At 37.3% G+C, this 26,767-nt stretch overlaps 1 protein-coding gene across 1 annotated transcript in view; it reads left to right on the top strand.

Annotated features, from left to right (window-relative positions):
* The first annotated feature begins 327 nt into the window (after nt 1-327).
* LOC131046440 (uncharacterized) overlaps nt 328-26,767 on the top strand; it is a 274,884-nt gene continuing 248,444 nt past the window's right edge. Inside the window, exons 1-2 of the mRNA XM_057980187.2 lie at nt 328-480; nt 586-829. Of these exons, the coding sequence (XP_057836170.2) occupies nt 824-829 (6 nt within the window). The 5' untranslated portion in view covers nt 328-480; nt 586-823. The remainder of the gene's footprint in view (nt 481-585; nt 830-26,767) is intronic.

The following is a 26,767-nucleotide window of genomic DNA, read 5'->3' as shown; positions in this document are numbered from 1 at the left end:
AAGGAAAATGAGATCACATATAAAAAAATATAAGAACATAAAGATAAATCATTGTGTGAATCCATTTTATATGTAATGTCCCCTTTATTTAGACCTTGAAATTTAATTAAATGATTAAAATTTAAATTATTCAAAAAATAAATAAATTTAATGATGGTTTATTTTAATTATTTTATAATGTCATTAAAGTGACTTATGCCACCGAAGAGTTTAAAGAGGGTTACTTTGTTATTTCCCAAGCTAAAGTTGAAATAAAGAGAAGAGGGGAAATTTTGAAAGAAATACTCTCTGGTTAGCTATAAAAGAGCAATGAGAGCCTCATTTCAGTAGGCTTGGTTTGTGTGCATTGCTGGATGCTTATTCATTACATACTTAACCCTTGTTGAGTGCTGGAGAACTTTGTGCAAGCCAGGACGTGTGTGAATTTTTTATACTGTTCTGATATTAATTAAGCTCCGCTGTTACCAGCAAATTCTTCTTGTGCGTAGAGCTTTCTTCGTCACCTGGGTATAACTTTCTGTTGGGGTTTTCTCTTTGTTGGGTATATACTCATACAAATAATTTTTTGCTCTTATTCCCTGCTAGAAAGTATAGTGCCATATCTTCGACTGTGGGCTGAGGATTTTTTCCTATCCATCTTCTTGCTGTTCGGGGGAAGCATATCTGGAGCAATCTGCTATTAATTGAGCACTTAATGTTGCTACTATCTGCCCATATCTGTGCATAGGTGTCTCAGATTGTTTGAACAAGGCTAATTTTCTGTACAAAGAAGAGGTGTTGATGATTCCTCAAAGCATTGAATCTCTGAAGGTTGCTGCTATTCATGACTGTGAGTAAAAATGTAAATTTTTTTGCTTCAGCACATAATAATGAATATCTCAGTTTATCTCTGTAATACATGAGCACAAATCTTATTTAGTATGCTTCTTTAACTTGATGTTCACTAAATTTATTCACGGGATCATATGCACGTGAACTCTTATGTGACAAAAATACACTCAATCAAATGCTTGTGAAAAGAATGGATTGGAATTAGTCAAGTAAACTTGGATGTAAGTCTGCTAACTGTTTGACCAAAATACCTCAGAGTGAAAAGAGAAAATTTGGGGTATAATGCATTGGGGTTATTACAAGTTAAGTAAAGCTCTATCCAAGGGTACAGGGTTAACAAGCATATACAACAAAACAGTGACAACCTTAAGGGGGCAAATCAAGTGACAGGAAAAGAAGGTACAATTTATTATAGTTCTAAAACTCAATTCTAAATTAGATATAAAATGTGTAGGAAGAGTTAATCTTAATATAATAAAAAATGATTGTAATCTTAGTTGAGTTCATCGAAAAGAAAAGAGAAAAACGCAATCTCTCAGCCTAGACTAATCCATAAAACATGTACAAACAAGCACAATTAACCTGGATGAAAAAGTAGTTGGAATGGAATGGCATGGATGAAATCTTAAACATTTAGAAAATTGTACAAGCATTCTATATATAAAAAATAAATAGGAGAATCAAGATCATTTACCTCTATGATTAATGAATGAATGTCAAATGATGAATACTCAAAAATAAAGATGCCCTGAGATTTGAATGTCTCTATAACAATCACCAATAAGATTCAAATTTAGAATATTATTTTCTACTTTTCTCCAAACCAAGTTCATCAATATGGATCTAGTTCATGATCATTAACTTAATCCTCTACTACAAACCTAACCTCTATTGTAATTTTGACTCTTTTCTTTTGCAATCTAGTAATGGCTCATTGTATTTTACCTCCAAAAATGGGTTAGCATGTTTGATGGCTTGCAATTGATAAAATCCCAATATTTTCAACCTTGTAAAACTATTGTGAGGATCTTGATAGATTAAAACAAAAAACAAAAAAACACAATTGGTCTAGAGATAACATTTATTACTCATTTTAAGCACAAAATCCAAATGTTGTTATTCATTATCTTCTTACATACTCCTAAAATGAAAAGATTTCCTTAATTATTCAATACATCAAATGAATAGAAATGAATGTCTTTTTATTGATAAACATGATAATAAGTTGTACAAATATATACACAATCAGCTCTAAATATAAATGACAAAAAATACTTTTAAAAGTATTACCCTCCTAACTCTATAGAATGAATCTACATTTTTACAAATTTAAAGAAAAAACTGAAAATTAACTTCCTTTTATAAATGATATAACCTATCGATAATTGTACCTTTCCACTCTTCACCCTTCTTCACCTCTAGCAGAAACCCCTTCTTCATTATTCCAAAACTTTGTTCAATTATCACACAGTACTGATAATAGTAACTCCAATAACCATAAAGCAGACACTGATTTAAATTTTTCCACTCCATCCATTATAGTTCCAATCACAAGGGTAATGTGACTACACAGTCTGAAATAAAGGACAAAATACTCAGATCTTCGTGGTAAATACTTTTCATTTCAAATTACTTCAAACATTACTTACAAAAATATAGACTATCTTGTGAGAACAAGTGAAATAATGAAATAAAACAATACTCACTTCAACATGAAATTTACAATTGGCTGTTAAAAGGAGTCTTAAAATCAATACCTCAACTTGGGATCACAATTCTGAATTGCTGTATAGCTGCAATAAAAAAGTTGCATTCTCCTCGGTGCATCCTCACAGGAGTAGATAACAATTTTCTTCAAAGCAGCTCGGTCTGGAAAGACTTGGCAACACCTCAAGCTCAGGGTAATCACTATTATAAAATTCTGTAAGCTTTGTAAAATCACCGCTTCCCGCTACTCTTTGCAAATCTGCAACTTCATTTAGACACACTGATGAATGTTCTGGAGCTTCTTAAAATAGTCAATCTCAAAATTCTCCAAGCAGTTCAGACTAGAAAAACTTGATGCCTCCTCAAGCTCATAGTTATTTGGACAACCAAACACTTGAAGATATTTGTGCTTACCACATTAATCAAATATATTCCTCTCCACACAAATTAGACCTCTAAAATCTGAGAACCCTTTAAACTTCAGACAACCCCGAATGCTTAATTCTACAAGCCCTTCACAACACAATTTTATTACTTTCAGAGTTTGACAACCATCCAAACTAAAATAGTTCACCTTTACATTTCTATCAAATGCCATGCTCTCTAGACACTACATGCCACTCAAAAGCTACACTTTTATCAAATGATTACAGTCTTCATTAGTAATTCTCTTCAGGCAGCTCGTATTTGCAAACATTAGGTCCTCAAGCTCCAGGCATTCAGTAATCAATATCCTAAAAGTGGATACTCCTGACGCACTATTCAAACATTCAGCTGCTACCAACTCCGTACAATCACAAACCTAATGATTCCTGTGATCTGGAATGCTTGACACACTTTTCAAATGTTTACAATTGTAATTGTGATCATTTCCAAATATATGAGATGACTAAGAGTTAGCTCCTCCAGTTCTGGGCATTGACTATTATCCAATTCCACAAACTTTAGAAGATTAGATGTCCCTTACAATATGCAGCTGTGATCCTTTCCATACAGATGAGATGACCAGGAGTTAGTTCCTCGAGCTCTGGGGATTGACTAATATTCAATTCTATAAATTTTAGAAGACCAGATGCCCATATACATTTTTTAAATGTTTACAATCTGCAATTGTGATCGTGTCCAGATAAGAGAGCTTGTTGGGCTCTGGGAATTACTAATATTCAACTTCATATGCTTTAGTCTAAAAAGATATATGTCCCTGACACATTTGTCAAATGTGTACAGTCTGCAATTATGATTGTTTCCAGTGATTTGAGTGTTAGTTATAAACGAGCAAAGAAATTAATACAAAACAGCAGAAAGTCAATAATATAAATGTAAACACAAGTTTAACGCGGTTCACCACTAAGTGGCTACGTCCACCAGAAACACAGGGAGTTCTTTTATTAATCAATAATGTAAATACAACTCTACAATACATGACTGTACACGTCTATATATATATTCACATTCAGTTTTGGAATGAAGAGTTTGGAGAAGACGAAAGGTCGTGACCATTGGGCTTCACATCCCAACAATCTCCCACTTGAAGCTCAATCGGCACAGCCATGCTCTCAACATTCCCTGCATTTCCATTTCTTCACCTCGCAATTAGGCGCATCAAAGACTTTAATTTCGCCAGATTTTGCTCACAGACTGTACGAATTAGTCTTCTCCAAATTCTGTCTGACTCAATAAAATCTATCAGCTGAATATTTTCAAAACTAACCATGTTGTCTTTAACATATTTATCCGAACCTCTGTTCCACATTTCTAAGGCTGTGTAAAACCGTTATGTGAATCACTGAATAGAGATTATAAAAACCCATCATCTTTATGAGACAGTGCAATGCTAGGAAGGACACTGTCACGGAAGTAAGTTTGCAGAACTGACACAACTTTGGCTCATATTGTCAACCATTCTTCTTCACTAAATTCAGCACTATGTGTACTCTTTGCACCATCCAATGCGTACGCTGCCATGCCCATTCCACTTCTGCCTCCCAATAAACCGTCAAAATTCAATAGATTGGCTGGACGATCAACCAAACCATCGAAGGGCTCATCAAATGGATCGCAACCAAGGAAATTTCGAATGAAGCTATGACCTCCTACCGTTGCATTGACATAATCATTTCTAGCCATAACAAGCCCATCCAATACGATGACACACAATTCCTTAAAACCAACGAACCCATCTCTCTCGGTGAGGCGCTGGTAAGAAACATCTGGGCTAGTGCTAGTGCCAGAAATAGCCAACGTAGGCAGAACAGAAGACCGCGATGCACCAAACCTATGCGAGAGACCATATGCCTGTGCCGACTCCCCCAAAAAATGAACCCGCCCTTGCACAAATGCCCTGGCAATAATATCTACATCAGTAATCCATCGCTGTGATTGGAATTCGGAATTTGTGTTCTGTTGACTTGGAGTATGGCCACATGATCGTGGAATCGGTATTGCAAGAGGGTATGGGTTAGATACCGCAGCTAACACACAGTGATGTTGGCTATTCATCCCCTGTGTTATTGGAACTGCAGTTTGGCTTTTGGCAATCTGCTCAGTAAGCTTGTCCCCGTTGTGTGTGTAAGCAACCACAAGGGGCGTTGTCCTCTGTCCGTCCGCATTCCTAATAGGCTTTTCGCCTTCCATGGCCACCACTGAATTGAAAGGCATGTGCTTGGCAAACTCTGCTTCCAAATCCATGACGGCCTTTTGCTGTTGACCGTTCAAGTGCCAGGAGGAGGATTCACCTCCACTTGTTTCAGTGGTCACAATCTTAACGTCTTCCTTGGGCTCCTCAGCGGAGTCACCTTTACTCTCGGCCATTGGTTCTTCTTGCAGGGCGTTTGCCCACTGATTAATTATTAGAGGAAGATCTCGATAGCTATGCACCCATTTAGTAAACACGTGATTGACAATAGTTTCACTGAGCTTCTCGTCGAGTTTCATGCTTTTCATTACTCCATTAACAAAATCCTCAACAGTTTCTTTAGCCGCTTCAGCCTCTCTGGCTTCACATGTTTTCTCGTCAATGCCAAACTCGATGAGAGTAGAATGGAGCTCAGCCAATTCCTCCTTCAGTTGTTTATTTCTTTTCTCTACAGAAAACTCCCACTCTTTCGTAAATTTCTCTCTCAATTCTGCCATTTCATCTTCCATACGACATATTCGCTCTGGAAGAATAAAATTTTCCTCCCGCAGTTTTTCAATTTGTTCGTATAGGTAACCTTTCGAGCTGTAGGTCTCACCTTTTTCAGGGTCATCTCTATTTACCAGTTCCAAGATTGCATCCTCCTCACCCCAGGAGGCATCTTCCTCATTTTGGAAGGCAAACAAACCAGCCTCTTTTTCTTCAAACAATGAATACAACAAACCCTCTTCTTCTTCAGACGAAGTCTCCTCCTTTTCCCAGCCATCCCACCAATGTCGTTTGGTTTCAACCTCCACTTGGACATCACTCTCTTCCGAGTCTAGACTGCCAAGAAATTTTTCGATGACTAATTCGACTTCATCATCTAAATCGGCTTCATCCTCTGAATCTTCAGCCTTTTTGTCGATAACATAAAAGCACTTGGCTGCGGGATCAAACACAAAGTAAGGGCAGCCAGATCCGGGATCAACTATCCAATCGAATCCCATCTCTGCTCAACATTTCACCGTAGCTCTGATACCAATTGTTAGTTATAAATGAGCAAATAAATTAATATAAAACAACAAAAAGCCAATAACATAAATGCAAACACAAGTTTAATGTGGTTCACCACTAAGTGGCCACGTCCACTGGAAATGCAGGGAGTTCTTCTATTAATCAATAATGTAAATACAACTCTACAAGACATGAATATCTCAGAACCAAACCCAAATCAAAGACAGTCACCCGTGATTCCATGGCGATGATTGATTCCTTAGAAGAGGTCATTGAGCCCGAACTGCATCAGCCTTTTTGTCGATAACATAAAAGCACTTGGCTGCGGGATCAAACACAAAGTAAAGGCAGCCAGATCCGGGATCAACTATCCAATCGAATCCCATCTCTGCTCAACATTTCACCGTAGCTCTGATACCAATTGTTAGTTATAAACGAGCAAATAAATTAATATAAAACAACAAAAAGCCAATAACATAAATGCAAACACAAGTTTAATGTGGTTCACCACTAAGTGGCCACGTCCACTGGAAACGCAGGGAGTTCTTCTATTAATCAATAATGTAAATACAACTCTACAATACATGAATATCTCAGAACCAAACCCAAATCAAAGACAGTCACCCGTGATTCCATGGCGATGATTGATTCCTTAGAAGAGGTCATTGAGCCCGAACTGCATCAGCCTTTTTGTCGATAACATAAAAGCACTTGGCTGCGGGATCAAACACAAAGTAAGGGCAGCCAGATCCGGGATCAACTATCCAATCGAATCCCATCTCTGCTCAACATTTCACCGTAGCTCTGATACCAATTGTTAGTTATAAACGAGCAAATAAATTAATATAAAACAACAAAAAGCCAATAACATAAATGCAAACACAAGTTTAATGTGGTTCACCACTAAGTGGCCACGTCCACTGGAAACGCAGGGAGTTCTTCTATTAATCAATAATGTAAATACAACTCTACAATACATGAATATCTCAGAACCAAACCCAAATCAAAGACAGTCACCTGTGATTCCATGGCGATGATTGATTCCTTAGAAGAGGTCATTGAGCCCGAACTGCACAGACAGCCAAGAGCTCACAAGGAGCCTGCGTGTGGAAGAATGCTGAATCACATAAATGAGCCACAGTCTACGACGTTCAAATTCTGGAATTCTGGCACTCCTTAGTTCGTGGTCCCTATGGCTCCACATTGTCCAAAATTTGTGGCTGCATGCACAAGCAAGTTCATGCCAAACTCTCTTTTGATGCAGGGCTCCTCTCTACGAGTCGTCATAACCCCAGAAGCTATTTGGGACATGTTGTGTTATCCCAGAATTAACAAGACGGAGGTGTTTGATAAAGACACTATGGAAGACTATTTGCACTCTAGGCGGGATATTGTCTCATTTTGTCAAGCTAATATGAAGCAGAGTTCAGTGGTCGAGCCTCCAAATCTCCCTATCCACTATAGTGATTTAAGGCGAGATGATCTCAAAGATATCTCCTCTACCATTATGTTCTTGTGTGGTCATGACAATGACCAAGAGATCACCGCTCCTATGATGGTCTTCGTGTTCAAATGTTGGAAGCAGAAGGAGCCATTCCATTTTGACTTCTCTGTGTTGATAGCAAGAGAAATGGTGAGGCAATTGGTCTAATTTGAGCAATCATGGCGGTTCAAGTTTGCCTCATTCTTAGTTCATTTATTCGTACACCAAAATGTCATTTTCTTTAGTCAATTCATGCCATTGGCTACTCATGATGAGTTAGGAAACCGAATGCATGTGTTCGCCTAGACCCTCGTACTATTAGCCACTTATGATGTATACCAGTTTTCAAATTGTTTCTTGGCTCTCGTCCTTCACGATTTTGGTGTCATCCCTAAGGAGCCTCTTGCTCATTTTTCTCAAATTCAAATAAATTGGATGAGTAATGAACGCCCCCACTGCGACTGGTTCTTGGGTAAGGATTTCTCTTTTGTCTGAGTGTATGGCTTCTCTGAGGAGCCCTTCTGCCTTTCTACCTACGTTACTGAGAGAACCCTGGCTCTCGAAATGTTCCAGTAGCTGGTGGAAGTTGAAAAGCCTATAGGATCTAGAAAACATGATAAATCCATTATTGAGGACCACAAAGTTATTGGCCCTATCATTCTTGAGTGAAGAAGCATCATTGAGAGATTTCTGACCTCCAAGATAGTGCAACTAGGATTGGTAGCGTTTGATGATGTATGGAGCTATGACCCGGACGACTGTCTGTCCAGTAAACACAGGAAAAAAACTATTAAACATGTGTCGTGAAGCTCATGGGAGGGACGCATCTGTCCGCTGGTGAATGGCCCAATACTCTATATGGGTCCTAATGACTTTCCTGTCATTGAACGCCCCTCATGGTTGGATTTTTACCCTATCTTTCAAAGGTACAATCCAGCTAAGCCTATTCCTCGAAACATATTGCAAGCCATGAAAATGATTTTTGGTTGAGGAAGAAGAGAAATTATTTTTGGATCTACCACCAAGAGACTAATCAGCCTAAGGCTAATCTAGGGAATGCCCATTTTGATGAGCATTTTGAGGAAGAATGGCATAATCATAACAAGTCAGAAGAAGAGAGAAGTGACGAGTCCCCACGTGATGACTCCTCCCACGAGGAAGCTTGACCTTAGGAGGTCGAGGTTATAAATGTAGAAGAGCAAGCTACCAGAGCCGACATTTTGGTTTCTCTCATTAGCTTAGTTCAGAAGCCCCATTCACAATTTGCCAAGAGATCACCTGAAAAGTAGACACCCGATTCCCCTTCCAGGAAGAAACAATATTTGGGTTCAGCAAAGAAGGGTTCATCTTCTCGAGTCCCTGTGGTCCCTCCAGCCCCTCAGCAACCGGTGACTTTCACGGTTCAGGTATGCTCTACTCTTCCCTTCCTCTCTGCTCAATCTGTGGTTTCCTCAGTGCCCCAAGTTGCATCAATGTCTAATCAGGTCCCTACTGCTCTTACATTAGCCCCCGCTGGAATGCCGACTGAGCCCCAAGTTGCGTCATCGCAGGTCGTTTCTTTGCCCCCTGCCATTGATGTTGTATTTCCTGCAATGTTTTTTCCACAGATTTTGCTATAGTCATTGTTTCGCATAGGCTTGGTTTTGGAGAGTCCACTCTTCCCCCAAATGTTAGTACAACATCCGTTGATCCTACCCTTTCAGGAGTCTCTCCCTTTGTATCGTTGTCCTCCCCAACCACACTAGCACAACCCATTCAAACCACTTTCGGTGGCTCCATTTCCCATTTCCCCTATGTCATCCCTCCTAGTGCAGCGTTTGTAGGTCAAGCCATTTCGGCCCTGGATACTTATTATTAGCAAGTTACTTATTCCAAATTTGGGCGGGTTAGTCGGGTACACAAAAGAAAGGAGAAGGATGGTGCTAAGCCAGCCCGGCCGCACGTGCAGACACATTTCAGTGAGGAAAATAATAGCCTCCTCTTTGCAACTGTGTTCCCAAAGGTTAACAAGTTGGAGGCCACAATGAGGCCCAATGATTACACCCTAAATGTTGTCAGGGTTAATCTCTCAAACGCCATGGCTATGGATAAAGTAGAAATGATGGAAGAAACTTTGAAGGTTGTGTCTTCGAATTTCATCAAGAAAAGTCATGGCCTGGACAAGATGCAAGAAGAGCTCATCCACCTCAGAGAATATTTGGATACTCAAAGGAAGGAGAACAAAGCTATAAGTGCTGAAATAAACTGTTTGCAGGGCTTGTTAACTCAAGCCAATTCTGAAAAAGGGGAGTTGCAATCTGCCCTGAATAACGTGAGTTCTCAATTGAAAGGGCAAGAGGCGACAAGGAATGTGGCACTGAAATAATTGTAGGAGAGGGGGCAAGAGATACAATAGTTGAAAGCAGCTTCTAGAGATGCTACCCAAATTCAAGCTTAGTTGTGAAAGGAGGTTCACCTAAAGGAAGAATACGCTCGGCAGCTGAGTGAAGCGCAGGTCACGCTTTCTGAGGAGAGAGCAAAGTTTGAAATAGAAACGTGTGAGATGCAGAGTAACCTGGAAAAGAGAGAAGAAATTCCACTATATAAAGGAATTATTAGAGCAAGAATAGGATCGCACAACGTAGCTTCAAGAGGCTTTTCAAGATGGAGGTACTAAGATCCTCACATTGGAACATTAGGTGTCCCATGAGCAGGACAGATGCAAAAATCTCCAAAATAAGATAAGAGCGAAGGACAATGAAATCACGTGCTTATCTCATCTTCCTCCCCCTCTGGAAGTTCCTTAGGATCTATCCCCGGTCATGAAAAAAGTATATGTTTCTCATTGGGAGAAGATTAAAAAGTATTGCCCTTCGTTGCAGCCCGTGCTGAGGTTCCTAGGTGAGGCGTAATTTCTCTGTGTCAGAGCGGGCGCTTTTATCGATAGCATTACGCTTTTCATTGGTCCTAAGCTCCCCGTGGCTAGATTTTGACTCAGTTGTTGAATGTTGCTTCAGATGAAGAATTAAAAGCAAAAGGGGTTGTAGATCACAAACAATTGATCAGGAAGGCCAACATTTTCATTAATCAACACAAGGCAACAATGAAAGCATCAACAACACTTGAGTCCTTGAGGACTTCAGTTCCAGACATCAAGCGGCATGTAGAGAAGTTTGGGTTCCTGGGTCTACCTTCACATTTTCCTGCAGATGCCTCTGTGCTAGGGATTGAGCAAGTTATAAATCAAATCGAGCAATTAAAGCAAGATTGGACTTCCCTACAACGCCTTAGCAGCCCTATTTCGATGGAGGAAGTCGAGCGACTCTTGCACCGCTTGGCCCAACTCCACACGCTCCTGAAGATGGTCCATGATGAACCAGCGAGCTTGCCATTTATGAAGTGATCTGTTTGGACCACAATGGCTAGAGTCTAGAAGCTCAGGTGTAACTCTCTCAGGATGATTGGTTTCCATTGCAGCAGGTCTTTGATCTGCTTTTCCCTGTTCGAGCATGAAGTCTAGTCTTCGAACCATCAATTTTGGGTCCTAGCATTCCACAGGCAGAATTCCCCATTGAGTCGCCAAGAAATGTTAATTTTCTTTCGGAGTGGTTTGTGTGCAACATTTTGGTAAAGTTTCGGCCCCTTCCTTTAATTTTTGGCCCGCTCTCCCGATCGCTTGCGCGTGTGCCAAATGGTGTCTTGGCGTTCCTCTAAGCGGCTCGCTTTTCTTGCCCCATGTTGAGAGGATGCAGAGCTGCCGCATGACGCATATCTTTCTTCGACATATGTTTCTTAGCCCCACCATCTTCCGTGTGCTGGCAGTGACACTTGGTGCCTCCACGTTGCATGTTTTGGTTCCCTTTTTGCGTTCGACTTCGAGTCTCCCCCGAGTTTCCGCGTGTCTTCTTTGATGGTTCATGAACCAGAATGTTGTTTGCATCACAATTTTCTTGTTTGGGTAGGTGCAGGGGTCGTCATGATGCGGTTGGAGTAACAAAATTAAAGGTCGTTTTCGCTTGCTTGCATCTCTGTGAGCGCCATGCAGGGAGATTCTTGATCGGAAGTGATTGCTAGGATTTTTTCTGATGCTTTCGTGTTGTTTGTTGAAGGTTGAGGGCTATATATAGGCCTTCTTTCTGCTTTTTTAAGGGTTCACACTTTCGTGAGAATTGATTAGACTTTGGCTCATTGAAAAAGCCTTTATGTTAATTAAATTGGGTGAATGATAGATATATCAGATTGTGCCTATGGCCTCTGTGGTTGTTTTATTTGAAGTTTAATAAACTAGCTTTTGTGTTGTATTCAAATTCAGTAACTTCTATGATATATGCTATAAGACTCTACGGATTAAACTATGTTTTAGGACTTGTTATTTGTTGGATGAATGGTGAATATCATATTATGTTGTTTAATTATCTTCTCTAATGGTGTTGAGCATGTAGATTGTTGAATGGGCCTTAAAACTGCATGTACTTGGGTTTTTTGTGCTGCTAATAGCCTAAAAATATTCTAGCGTGTCACATAAGTAGTGTAGCTTTTTAATTTTTCCTCTTCCCCTTTTCTCCCCCAATTTTATGAAGAGCCGACTTCCCAAACCCAGAGGTTATTCAGTGAATCTCGCGCGAAAGGCCCCCCATCACTGAATTTCTCATAAGGTTGTTAGCGTTTAATGTAAAATTAGTAGTCAATAGTATGTTGGGCTAAACTAGGGTCAAACCCTTTCAGAACCTCATAAGTAAAAGCAAATATGTCATTATATTATTTACAAAGGTTGATAAACACCTCTTGGTCTATGTTGGAACATACCTTTCCCAAGTTGAGAGCCTTCCTATCAGCCACTGAGATTGGCTTGTAATCCCCTTTTCTTGCAACCAAATTCATAGCCCTCTCTTTCACTTGATCATCTAGATTGAAGATCCCTCCAAGGTGATTAATCCTTTGGGTAGCTTATTTGAATTGAGCTACATGATATGATCTCCATATTGATTTTACAGTAGGGATTGGCTCTTGATTGAGAACTCTTCCTCCTCTTATAAAAATTTGACAATCTATTGATCTGAATCAAAAACTTGCAATTATCTTGATTGTCAGGTACAACAGGCCTAACCACAAGCTTGACTTGTTGCTCCTTTTTAGCTGCAACATGAGTTGGTATTTCATGCTGAGCACCAACTACTACTAGCTTGTTAGCATGTTTGTTATAATTTCTAGGGACACTAGATATACTGAAGGCTTCAAATCCTTCTATTAGATCCCAAACTCTATGCTTGTAAGATTTGAGAAGGTTGTTTTTGGTTGTGCTTTGAGCTCTGACTTGATTGAAAACCAACTCACGATCTCCATGTGCTCATAAGGATTTTATCCCTCTTATTTGTGATGTTTGGAGACCTAAGATCAATGCTTCGTACTCAGCCACATTGTTAGTGCAGCTAAAATGAAGCTTAAATGAAAAATAATATTTCTACTTGTTAGGAGAGATGAGTAAACATCGGCTCCTGCACCTTTCCTATTTCTTGAGCCATCAAAAAACATGTCCCATAATCCATTGAAATCATTGCACTCCTTGGTGAGATTGAGAATAAAGGTGCCTTCCTCATGAATGCAGTAAGAACCAAGACCCGTATCAGTGACCTCACTGATTGGGTCAAATTGAAAAGCATTAGCCCACTCATCAAGCAGACAGATAGGGACCTCCTCCACAAGATTAGCAAGTGCTCTGACTAAACCATCCTCTTGTTCATCATGAAGAGTACAATTCATATTTATAGGGCTTGGAATATAAGGCTCAATATGGCCATTTGCAACGGTTTCTACCCTGATGGTAACCTTTGTACCATTTATTGTTCTAAATAGCATATGAGACTAGTCTGAAGATAGATATCCTCCTATCTTGATAGTAAACTCCCTTGACAAACAAATAGCAAAGAGAGTAGGGAGGTCAATGACTGAAAGGTCTTGTAAGACACTACAACCCAGGCATGCATGCAAGGCTAAACATAAGTCCTTAATGACTCATATTGTCTGAACTGAAGTGCCATCAAGTTGCACCACTCGCCTAGTCATAGGTTCATGTTAATACCTAGGCAGTCAACCACCTCCTTGGGCATGACTGAGTTGTTGGCCCTTAAATCTATCATGCAATTATGAACTAAACTATCTCATATAATCAAAGAGAGATAGAAACGAGGGGGCTTATTGGTCTTTTTTGAATTTTTATGCATCATTGATATCCCTCAAGGCTTCTTGAAGGAGATCTCTTTAAGATGGAATATAAAGTCGATCCCACTTGGAAACGTTTAGATTAGCCTTCTTCATTTTCTCAACAATGCTAAAGGGAACCATAGCTTTAGCAGACCTTAGCAATAACAGGGCCAAGCCTTGTCACTATAGGAACCTTGGGATACTCCCCTTTTTTGTCATTCTGAGTCAAATTTTGAACCTTGTTTGGAGAAGCTATCTTGTCTGGGGCCTTTGGAGTTATAGTTTGTGTAGCATCCTGTGAAACTTGGGTTGTTGTAGAAAATGCATCCTCACCTATAGCCCTCTTCTTTGTCCTAGTGTTGTTAGCCACAGAGTCATTGCTTAATTGATTAACACCATAAAAATCTACCTCTGCCAGTTCATAAGGGCAGAATCTCCCTGTCCATAGGTTGGGCAGTCATGAAATTGTTGTCCTGAAGTGGTTGGTTCACATTATGCTACTAGGGCTTGGGAGAGATCTCCACTTTGGCATACAATATGGTTGTGAGGACGATTGCATGGAATGCACCATTCTTGCTCCTAAGCAAGATTGTTTTGTGTTGGGACTATTGCCTTTGAGCTATTTGCAGTCACAGGGTTCAAACTATTCAAAGGCCTGGCAATACTCCATTGGTTCTACCCTTGAAAAGGTGAGTTATTATATTAGTAATTTTGGTTTTATCCCTGTTAGGGCCTGTTGTTCTTAGGAAACTATCTCTTTATTCAAACCAACCATTTACAAACCCTTGCACCATGGTTTGCATTGAGGCCTTGAGCTCCTAAATCTTTGTGGATGATGGAGTAGGTGCAAGAGTGAGTTGTTGACTTATAGATGCTACTAGGAGATGTGCCAAAATAGGTTGTTATGTAGGAGCCTCTGGGAATAAGGGACTTGGAGGTCTAGGAGCTATCTTTCTGGCCTGTATAAGATAATTTTTTGCCTTTCTGGTTGTGTCATATGCTCCTAGAAAGTTCTCCCCTCCCATTGATTATATCATGGTAGCAATATTATTATTGAGAGACCTAAGAAAATATAAGAAAGCATGAATAGAGGATGGTTTGACCAAAGTGGGGATTCTATCCCAAGTCTTCCCAAATCTATAGTTGAAATCTCCCATGAACTCATGAGGTGCTCTCTTGATCACGATTAACTGTTCTACAAGAGATAAATGGTCACTCTTGTCCTCAAGTGTTTACATAATTTCTCCTCCAACTCATCCCAATTATGGATGGAGTCAGAGGGTAATCCCCTATACCATTGTAGGTATTTTCCCTTGAAGGATGATGCAAGAAGTCTAGCTACAACATTATCCTCAATTACATAAAAAACGATGTAGATGCTAGTAACATCTTGAATATGTTCAGTTGGAGTAGTAGAGTTTTCACCAGTGAAAAAGGGTATAGCTTTTAAAGAAGCTACTGGTATATCATCCTTTTGGGTTAAAACCAGAGGACTACCTTCATTAAAGGTGACAAATGCATGATTCTTGGGGACAATAATAGGAAATAATGACCTATTGATATGAATAGCAAGGCCTTTTGATTGTGATGATGTTGTGAATGGATGGGTAGAATGAGACCTAAGGGTTGTAGATGAAACTGCTTCAATACCCCTAATTGGTCATAGTGAAGGTCTACTCCTTCTAGAATTGGAATTTGAAAGTTCACAATATTGAAAAATATCTCTAGAAGATGCTCTTGTTTGAGTTCTTGGCATGAAATCGGCAATAGGTCATGAACAAGGGAATGGATCTGTAATTAGATGTGCTAAGTAACTACCTCCAAAGGCTAGAATACTAAGAACAACATTGAATCCTTAGCATATAAGTTGAAAATCAATCCCACACAGTGTGCCAGAAACTGTTGTCACAAAATTTTGCACCCTTGTTGAACACTAGTGCTCAACAACCTTATGAAACATGGAAACAACCTCCAAGTGTGGGACCTTGCCATGTGAGGTTGAGTCTCCAAAGAAGGTCATCTTCCTTATCAATCAGGTTGTGGTGTTGGACCAACCCAACACTTATAAAACCTATTCTAATGATCTTAGGGGAAAAAGGGAGAAGGAATGTTGAAAGGGAAAAGAGGTGATGCACCTAGATTGAAAGTTGATCCTCTCAGCCCATAACATCACAAGACATCAATGAAAACTACCCAAAAATATGCACAATTTCCTATCTTGATCAACTCCCTAAGAACATGAAAAGGTTAGAATCATGTAAGATGAAGAGATGAACTAAAATCAATTCACAGACAACGTCTACATGGGTGTTAACACAATCACATAAATTAGGAATCGGAAAAAAATGCATTTAAATAAAGAGGTAAAATGCATTACACAAAATATTTGAATGGAAAAGAGGTGAGACAAACAATTTTATTGATGTGAAGGCAAGGCAAAGTTTACAGTTGTAGAAAGTATGAGTTTCTATAAGAGAAATAGGGAGAGGGCATGTACAATGTGTTACAAATTTGCCTTTATAGATTAGACATAACTCAGATAGAACACTTCTTTGGAAACCCTAACCGACTAGGGTTAGGTTACAAAAGAAGGGGAATCAAATTAAAAAAGACTGATCTAATGGTTGTGTGCCCTGAAGATATTCTCTTTATTGAGAAGGAGCAGCAATCCATGAAATTGAGGAAGCTTCTTCATTCAGATGGCATTTGAAAATCCTCTGTTAGACCCATAAGTCTTCTGTTTGCAATAAATGAGCATGGGTGGTTGAGGGAAATGTTTGCAGGAGCATGGCAAAGTAATGACAGTCATCCCTTAACCCTCTGAAAGTGGTTGAGATAGATCAGATTTGCTTTGGTTAGCTCACGAGATCATAACTGTTTTTCGACCCATTAAGTCAACAACCACTACCAGGCAGTTGTTTGAATTCCAAAGATCATCTCAAGTTTAAAATTGGGCCACCCGATCCTCCCTCCATGCATAGATGAACGGTCTAGATGTGCCTGGAGGACTCCAAAGGGGATCATAAAAGATTTTTAAAATAGGGTTGTCGATCTCCCCCTTAAGTGAAATCGGATGACCCTAATTGCCTTGTGAAAACCAGCTGGCCCCACCAGCTAAACAAGCCTCATCGTTGTATTGTAACCAAGGGTGGTACCTAGTTACTGATCACTAAGAAACAATGCTAGCACTCTTTCCTTCATATCACTGGCCACATCGCTCATCATTGTGTCGCGTGAAAGTGGAATAGTCTCATTGTTCTTGTTTGCGACGAAAGAGAGATAAAAACCCTATAACTCCCACCAACATTGCTCATCGCATTGTTGCGTGAAAGTGGAACAGTCGCAACAGGGAATAAAAAGTAGAAAGTTCCTGATTGTGCGATGAGCGATAAAAAATAACTCTCACTAGTCAGTAGCGGGTGAAAGGGGTTGGTCCCATTATGAAGAAGGGACTCTCCAGCCAATAAACTTTAAGTGAAATGACCGCCCCAACCGGTCATCGAAGGAAAAGAACAAGGCTAAAAAAGGCTAAGGCAAAAGCCTTAAGGGTTTAGGGGTTTTAACAAAGTTTTTAGCCATTGAAGATATCTCTAATCAGTTGTTTACATGGATAAGGTTGACATAAAAATGGTCAACAATATCCTCTTGTGATTAGAGACATGTCTCGAGATAGTTGGTTGTTTTATCAAGAAGACCAAGGAGCTTTCACCTAGTATGGAATTGAGAGGAGATTGTTCTTAGACTAAGTTCTGATGACTTGGATATCTTGAGGAGCATTCTCATTCCCCTTTCTTGGTCTACTTGACAATTTACTACTTAAAAGGTATTGCCCATTTTTCCTTTTGGGTGTATTGTGTTTATCCTTGTCCTTCAAAGGTATGGATCTTGAGCTATAGACGTTGTTAGTTATGGAGGATTCACTTCAAAGATGTTTGAATTTGGTTATCTCCTTGCGCATATATTGTTATTATGATATCATTATGAGGATATTGGGATATGGTTTGGTGGGTTGATTTCCTTCATTGGAAATGGTACTTTGAGTTTGATCTTCTTGGTTATGAGAGGCTTGCATCCATGTTGACATTACATGATATATATATTTTTAATCTAAGTAATTGGACAAGGTTTTTGGGTGTTCTTATAGCTCTTCATATGGGGTGTTTTGGAGGAGATCATACTTGACAATGCTTCCTTGAGGTGTTGGTAGAAGGAAAAATTATGGTTTACAAGTTTTCTTTCTTCATTCTATGGTTTGTTCCATGAGATTCATGTTCATATGATTTGAGAGGATGGTGATATATTGTGAGAGATTATGCAACATTAAAGTTTCATGTGTGGATCATTGTGATTGTTCTTGGTACTTCTTGTTTCGATTTACTTATTAGATCTTGATACAAGCATAGATTGGTAGATTTGATATGCTTTGAGCTTCATTTCAGATTTGGTATTACCCATGTAGTGGGATTTCCTACATATGTAAATACTCCATTGACATGATTTGATACATGGAGCTTGATTGTGATTTATGGGTTGACATGATGTTGGCATGAATTTATTGATGTTGATTATACCTAGGACGTATGTATAGTTGGATGTATTGGCATGTGTTGTGGATGTCATTTCCAATCATGTGGTTGTTTGCTTTATGAATGTTTCTTGGAGCCTTTGTTATCACATGGGGTTTGATGCTTGTGTTCTTAGATTGGTGCATCTTCACCTTGTCTTGTTCCTTTTCTTCTATTGGTGGCATGTTTGAGTATGAGAGGATTTATTGCTTGAGATGGTGATCACTTGGTTTTATTGCAGGTATCTTGATGGAGCACAAGAGCAAGGTGGATATTCATATGGTTACACGTATGGCTATGATGATGTACTTTATTGAATGACCCTTATGCAATGTATACAACAAGTGGGAAAATATTGGGATAAGGTGTTGTACACCTTGCATAATTTTTTTGATAAGGTGTTGTACACCTTACATAATGTTTATAATACAATATTTATCTATTATGTGTGTGATGCACATGTACATATGTCACGAGAGATTCCATATGAATATTCTTGGGGCCACTTTGATTTTGTATTGTAACATCGTAATATTATATTATAATTATTTAATATTGGGGAGAGATATTTAAAAGTAAAAAACTTAGTACCCGATGGTAGTTGTGATGCTAAAAATATGGTAAATTGAAACAAGCATACACATAGATGAGACAATAAAACATAAGTAGGAAGCAAATACAAGATCTAAATTAAAGATGCAAACCCATAGCCTCCTTTCAAATGTCCCATCTTTCTCTATTATTGAGGACATTGAACGTTGAAGAATTGTTGGCTATCAACACAACAATGACCTCAAAAGTGGCAACTCAAGAGTTGAGTAGCTACTTCATGATTGATTGTGTAAATTGTATGAAATGTATGATGATTGATTAATGATTTATCTAGAATGATCTATTCAAGCTACATGATTGATAAAATGAAACTAGATTAATATGAAAATGAACCATGATTAATCTAATTAACAATTAATGCTAGATGATTGAAATGAAAATGCCTATAGTAATTATGCTAAAACTATGAATGCAAGGGATCCTTATTGCTTCAAAATGAGGGGTATTTATAGGAATTCCAAGGCCAAAGCTGAGGTGGAAGGAATCGACGATCCATATTTGATTTGAAGATAGCAAGGGTCAAGATTGAGGAAGTTGGAGAAGAGGTTGGAGGAAGGGACACTTGTCATCTCTATGGTGACAAGTGTCAAGGAGCCTTGCTCATAAGAGGGCAAGTGTCCAAGGGAGGAGACATGTGGAAAAAGTGTCATGTGTCTCAAGGGGAGAATACCCAACCCATAAGAGGTTAGGATAAAAGAAGTTAGGATGTGCAAGAGGATAGTGTTAGTTAGACCCTAGGATTAGATAAAATGGGTTAGGTTAGGGGATGGTTAGGTTAGGTGGTTAAAAGTTAGGAGCCATGTGCTCATTTGAATTTAGAAATTCAAATATTTAGAAAAAGATAATTAACTTCAACAAATCATGATTTGATTTGTTTTAGCTAATTATGAGATTAGAAGATTGAATTTAAATGTGGGGGGGAGGGGGGGCGGGGGGATTAATTAATCAAAAGGGGATATGAAATGAACTATATAATCAAATCATGTAGATTCATTTACTAGTAGATGAATAAATGAATTAATCAAATTTGCTTGTGAATTCTATTAATTGGGAAGGGGGATTAATTAAATAATTGTGTATTTAATTAATTATTTTCAAACCATATTTAGGTGTATACATTAATCAATAATATTGTGTTAACATGGTTTTTTTTTTTATGTGTTAACGTGGTTTTACTTTACTACTTGGATGTATTTGTGTGAGATTGGTCTATAAAAGAAAGTACATGTTTAGTGGTTAAGGTTGGCTGGTGGTTTTGGGCTATCATTGTATTGAGTCCTTTGGAGGATTGCATTTGTGACACATGGCATGGGATGGATTCATGCTTGGACACATGAGAACACATTTGAGGGTTTGATGGTTTGAGAGTATTCATTGTAATTCTATAAGTGTTTTGTATTTATTTATGGATTATTAATACATGGAGTATGGATGCATTGGGAGGGTGGGTTTTTCCCTCGTGAGGTTCTTCCCAAGGTATATCTTCTGGCTTGTCTATTTTATCTTTTCTTAATGGTGATTTTGTAAGCTTTTAAGCATGATTTTCTCTCATGAGTTATGTAGGAAATGGATTAAATGTAATTAAATATGAATCGTTATTTCCTAACTAGTAGGAGAGGAGGGAGATTGGGAGGGAGGGAGTTCGAGATGGGGGCACTAGTGGGGGGAGAGAGAGAGAGAGAGAGAGAGAGAGAGAGAGAGAGAGAGAGAGAGAGAGAGAGAGAGAGCAAGGATTGAGAGGTTGATTGAATGGGAAGAGGAGAGGTGTTTAGAGATAAACATAAGGTTGGAGGGAGAGAGAGATCAAGAGGGAGAGTGGGAGACCAAGGATATAGGAAGATTTATGTATAGAGGTCATGAGTGAGGAGAGAGAGAAGTACAAAGAGAAGGAGAAAGAGAGAGAGAGATGTAGGTGAGGGGAAGGGATAAAATGAGATATAGGTAGAGAGATGACACAAGGAGAGATAAAGATATAAGAATAGAGGGAAGGGGAGAGAGGTAGAGGTAAAGGGAGAGAGAGAGAGGGGGGGGGGTTGGGAGGGAGGAAGCTTGAGATAGAGGTACTAGGTAGAGAGAGAGAGAGATGACGAGAGGTGGGTACATATAATTGTCAATAATATATATAATATGTTTACTATTATATTAATATCATAAATTATATCATATTAAATATATATTAGTAATATGTATATAAATAGTTATATATATTAAATAAAATATATAATATATATTAATAATAAAAATTGTATATTGATATTATATTATATATAATTATATAAGACATTATAATTTGTTATGTATTATAGACTAATAAATTATTTTTCAATATATATAGTTGAAATAAAACATTAATTATAATAAATAAACTAATAAATAAACCAAAAATACTGATAAAAGTAACAAATATCCATTGTGTTTGAATATCCATTAGAAACAAATATCCATTTTGAATGGATATCCATTTCTAGACAAATATCTGTTAGCAACGAATATCCGTTTGTTCTAACAAAAATTTGTAGCCTTGGGATTTCCCTCGGGATCGCTATGGGATTTGGCTTGGATGTGCCAAACCTGGTAAGTCATTAGCGAAATCCTGTTTACAAATTTTTCTTGGTTTTCTAGACTTCATGTGTGTGGCTAACGACTTTTTTTAATCTGAATTTGATGGAATGAAAAGGGTTTATTAGGGAAATTACCAACTTTTCACCCATATAATTATGGCTAAAGTCTCGATTGATAAGTTGATTGAAAAATATCTATAAATTTCAAACGGTTTCACATTTTTTGATTCCAAGAGATGTGGCACATTCTATGCTTCGCATATTATAGGATAAAAAAATGAATTTCATAAAGTTTTGATCAAGTTATGGTGGTCAGACATACACGATTTTATATTTTAAAATTCTAGGAAAAAATCCATAACTAATTATTTACTTGGAAAAAAATTGCAAATAAATATGTGGTACATTTGTGCACGTGTCCTCTACTTATATTTGAAGTTTCATAGAATAATATTATGTTTTTCTTGTACTTAGGTTGGTCAGACATACACTTGTTTTTTATCTTTTTCCTAAAAATTTAGTACTACTCCATTGAAATTTCAATTTTTTACCAAGCAGATTAGCTTTTGTTTTTTAGGAAACACTTAGTAGCTTAGAAACTACATTCAATTTTGCTACAAATTATGTTCTTCCATATTTTTAAAATTATGTTGATAACCTATTCAAATCTTTATGTCAAGTTTCGTAACTCCGCTTTTTTGAATTTTCATTGCCCTTAGAAACTACATTCAATTTTTCTATAAATTATGTTCTTCCATGTTTTTGAAATTATGTTGATAACCTATTCAAATCTTTATGTCAAGCTTCATAAATTTGATTTTTTGAATTTTCATTGCCCTTAGAAACTACATTCAATTTTGCTACAAATCATGTTCTTCCATATATTTTAAATTATGTTGATAACCTATTCGAATCTTTATGTCAAGTTTCATAACTCTGCTTTTCTGAATTTTCATTGCCACTTAAGGGACACATACCCAATTATTGAGCAATTTAAACCATAAAAGACTCGTGAATGCTCTAAATTTTTGTATAATATGCTAAGGAGGATGTCCAATTAGTATAAAAAGAAAGAGAATTAAGCAACTATGTCTCACCATTGTTTAATAGTTTTGTTGATAAAAAGAAGTTTGATTACTCATTTTCTAAATGTTCCTTGCAAAGACTTTTTTGCATACAATAATATTAATGATAGACCCTTTAGGCTTGAGCTAAATGAGAAAAAAAATAATGCACTTGAAGTTAATGAACAACCTAAAGGAAATAAGACATCTGAGGTTAATGAACCACTAGAGGTAGAAAAAGAAGAAAATGTATCTTCTTCTCCAACAACTGCCTCACCTACCCATATAGCCCTCATGAGTAACTAGAGATAGAAATGCAATAAAATCAAGCTACAACTTCTAGAGAGCAGTTCATAGCATTAGGGGCTAAAAACCCTTTTTCTCAAGAGAAAATTTCTATTCCCAAGGAGGCAAGTGATACACCCATAAAGATACTAGGGGGGAGATATGGCCAAAAGGAAACATGCACATTCTTCCTCCTCGTGTAAAAAGAAACCAAGAAGTCATAAGAATTAAAGGTGACACTCACACTGCCTAAGAGAAATAGGAACTATGAGAGGATAGGTGCATTCTAAAAGAAGGACGTTCTTGAAGTTGAGACTAATTTAGAAAGGGAAAACTTATTCTGGACAAGGAATAGGCAACAAGTGAACAAGTTAAAATCATGTAACATGTCTATGTAGGCACAAGCCCAAAATTAGAGTTTGAGGGAGACTTACACGTACCAAAGAAAAAGGTTAAGCCTCCCTGCAAAATAAGACAACAAGAGGAACTAGCTTCCTTTGTTGAGTACAAAGAAGACATGTTTTCAAAGCATGAGAATGATTTGGTTTTAAAAGAAGAAGAAAAAATAATTAATTACAAGACTCTTTAATGGATTAAGGAATTGGAAGAGCAGTTGAAGGAATGTCATTAAAAAGATTTAGCGTTGGAAGATAGATTTAAAAATTTGGAGAATTAGCTACAAGTCTATCAATGACAAGTAACAAGGTTGGACTAGTTGGTTCAAACAACCATTATAAAAATAAATAAGATAACTCCAACTCTTACCCAAAACAATTATCCTCCAAGAGAACCTGTAACTCCACCAAGAGAACCTATAACTCCAACTAATAACTACTAGGAAAGAACTATGAAATAGTGTGGAAGAGTTTTCTTAAATGAAACAAGAATGTGACAAGGAGAAAAGAGAGATCGCATGAAACCATAAAAGGGAAATTGAAGAGAAAACTCAAAAATCAAGAAATTGATGGTTGAAATTGAATAGATAGCTAGTATGAATATTCAACTTATGAGTTGTAGGTCACTTGCTAGGGTCTATGCTTTATTCTTACAAGAGTAATTCTAGAGTTTCTAGTTTAGTGATATTCCAATTTCATTAATTACACCAAGTTCATTTGTATTTGCTTAACTAAGGGTCACCCTTGATATGTGGGATTAACTTTTTGAGCTCTATTTGCATGAAATAGTCATTATATATAACACCACTTGCAATCCAATTATGTTTATAGGGGATGTTCAAATTAAAGCACTTGCATCATTTATTAGAAATGAACATTAGAGAGGCCAACTGCTATAAATTGAAATGGAGAAATCAATTCCCCTTAGAATCATGGCAGGGGAAAGGGATCATAATAGGGGGGTGGATGAATTGATTTAGATTATAAATAATCCAAGGGTACAAAATAAAATCCTATAATGAAGAGAAAAATATTACAACAGATTTAAGGGATCGGTTTCAAGACTAGGCAAAGAATCTCTAGGATACTCTTAGAACAAGTTTAATGAGATCACATAGGAGTTAAAGAGAAAAGAACCTCATTTTGTTTCAACCTATATAGCATCAAACTCTAAGGAAAATAGGTGCATCAAGAAATCTTTGGAAAATTAGATTACATGGATACCACTTACATTCTATCCCCCTCTTCTCTTATATCCAATTCCACATTGGTTTGGAAGGAATCAATAATAAGAAACATCAAAATAGGATAAATGAGAGAGAGTTTATAAGCAGAGAGGATTCTACCTAAAGTAGGGAGAAGGAGTGATTGAATCAGTGGATTACAAGTTAAAAATTTTGCAATATAACACATCCCTAACTTGTTTGAGGACAAACAAGATTCTTATTTGGTGGGTGTGATGAGCCACAATTATCCTCATTTCCTTGTTTCTAGTTTTATATTTTCCATGAAGTTTCTCATACTTCTAAGATATTATTTAAAAATTTCATAGCTATCTTAAGTGTATAAGCATAATGGATGGTGTATATATATCATGTTGATAAATAAATGTGTGCTTTGTGAATGTTTATGGAATGTTATGGAGTTTGATGTTTATAATGACGGTTAATGTTTATTATATGCTTTGAAGAAAATAATCTACAACAGAGCCTAATTGTCAACTCATACCCGAAGGATGATCACGTAGACCATGTTCAATCATACAGTTGATGGAGGCAACAATCATTGAAGCAATAGTTGTGGAATGTAGGACAATTCATATATAAATCTTACCACATTTTATTGATGTTGTTGATTAAGACTAAATGCAATTGTAGGAATAAGGAGGAATCTGTTGAATGATAGAACATGGTTCATAAATAATTATGCCCTATTATGGAAAAAAGATTTGTATAGTACCTTTCCTTTATAAGTCTAATCCATTTCCTTAATAGAAAATATTTTGAAATATATTAAATCCTTTACTACTTGACTATGTAGTTATATAATTATTTTGAGGCAAGAGCATAGGTGGAGAATTACTAAGAGAAGTTTTATCATTAAAAGAATATTCTATAAAGTGATCTCATGAATGACCATAAATAGTGGAACTTACATTGATACATGGATTCTCATGATTACTATCATGTACTTAATATTTCTCAACACATATAGTTGTAAAACCAAGGGAACTCATATCATCCTCAAGATATACACTAAGAAAAGAAGTGGTCACTTGGGGAAGTAATTTACCCAATGATTTGGGAGGAATCAAAATATGTTGCTTCCTAATCAATTGACAACATTGATGATGATTGTTATCAACATGCACCATCACTCTAGATATACACTAAGAAAAGAAGAGGTCACTTGGGGAAGTAATTTACCCAATGATTTGGAAGGAATCAAAATATGTTGCTTCCTAATCAATTGACAACATTGATGATGATTGTTATCAACATGCACCATCACTCTCTTAAATTGCTATGAATAAAATTCATGTTCAACTCATCAAGACTAGAAGGAATCACACCCATGACATAACTACACAAATTACCTAGAAGGATGTTATAGACCATCTATCTTGATATTAAAAAAAATTATTGATTATAGGAGGTCCAAATTAAGGGAACAAATAATGAAACCATAGGAATCTATCTTTATATTATTAAATCCCTTTATAGTGATATCATATTTTTTATAAATTAATTATTAAAGGAATCCACATGAGTTACACCTAAAAGTATGTTACAAGAAATATTCAAAGAAAATCCGTTTTTTTGGAAAAGGGGGTAAAAATTTATTAAATGTCAGAGATCAATACAAAGGAATCAAGATGAGAAATCCCAACATAAGGGCAAAAAAGAAACCGGCAACTTAGGGCTCACCCAAACCACACCTTCCATAACTAAATTCTCAAGAATCGAAGAGTACTATGAGGACAACCGCCCCTAGTCCCCAACATTCCACCTTCCCATTTTCTCAGAATTCCATCTCACCAAGCAATCTACCACCTTGTTGACGGATGTAGCAAAAGGTAACAGATTCAAAAGATACATCATCTTGCAATGTGTCTAACCACCAAGGCCAATTTTCAACTCACTCCCTCTAACTACTATCCATTTATCATATCAAAGCCAACTTAAGAGTAAGATTCATAGATGATTTTTCTCCATCCTAAGACACAACATCTCTTCATTTAAAGCATAAAGGATTTCAAGAGCTTTCATAAGTTTATTAGCATGGTGACCTTTATACAAAGAGAATAAAATGAACTACTCCAAAACTATCTCTACCAATTCTAGGATTACCTCTTGTTGGTGTAAATAATTATTCATCTTGGATATTATTACACTTAAGTTTACTTAGGAAATGCATTTCATAGTAGTTTGGGTATGAGACGCTTGGGTGTTT

The sequence above is a fragment of the Cryptomeria japonica genome, chromosome 1 (genome assembly GCF_030272615.1).
Source record: "Cryptomeria japonica chromosome 1, Sugi_1.0, whole genome shotgun sequence".
NCBI lineage: Eukaryota > Viridiplantae > Streptophyta > Pinopsida > Cupressales > Cupressaceae > Cryptomeria > Cryptomeria japonica.
This window is presented reverse-complemented; position numbering and strand designations above follow the sequence as displayed.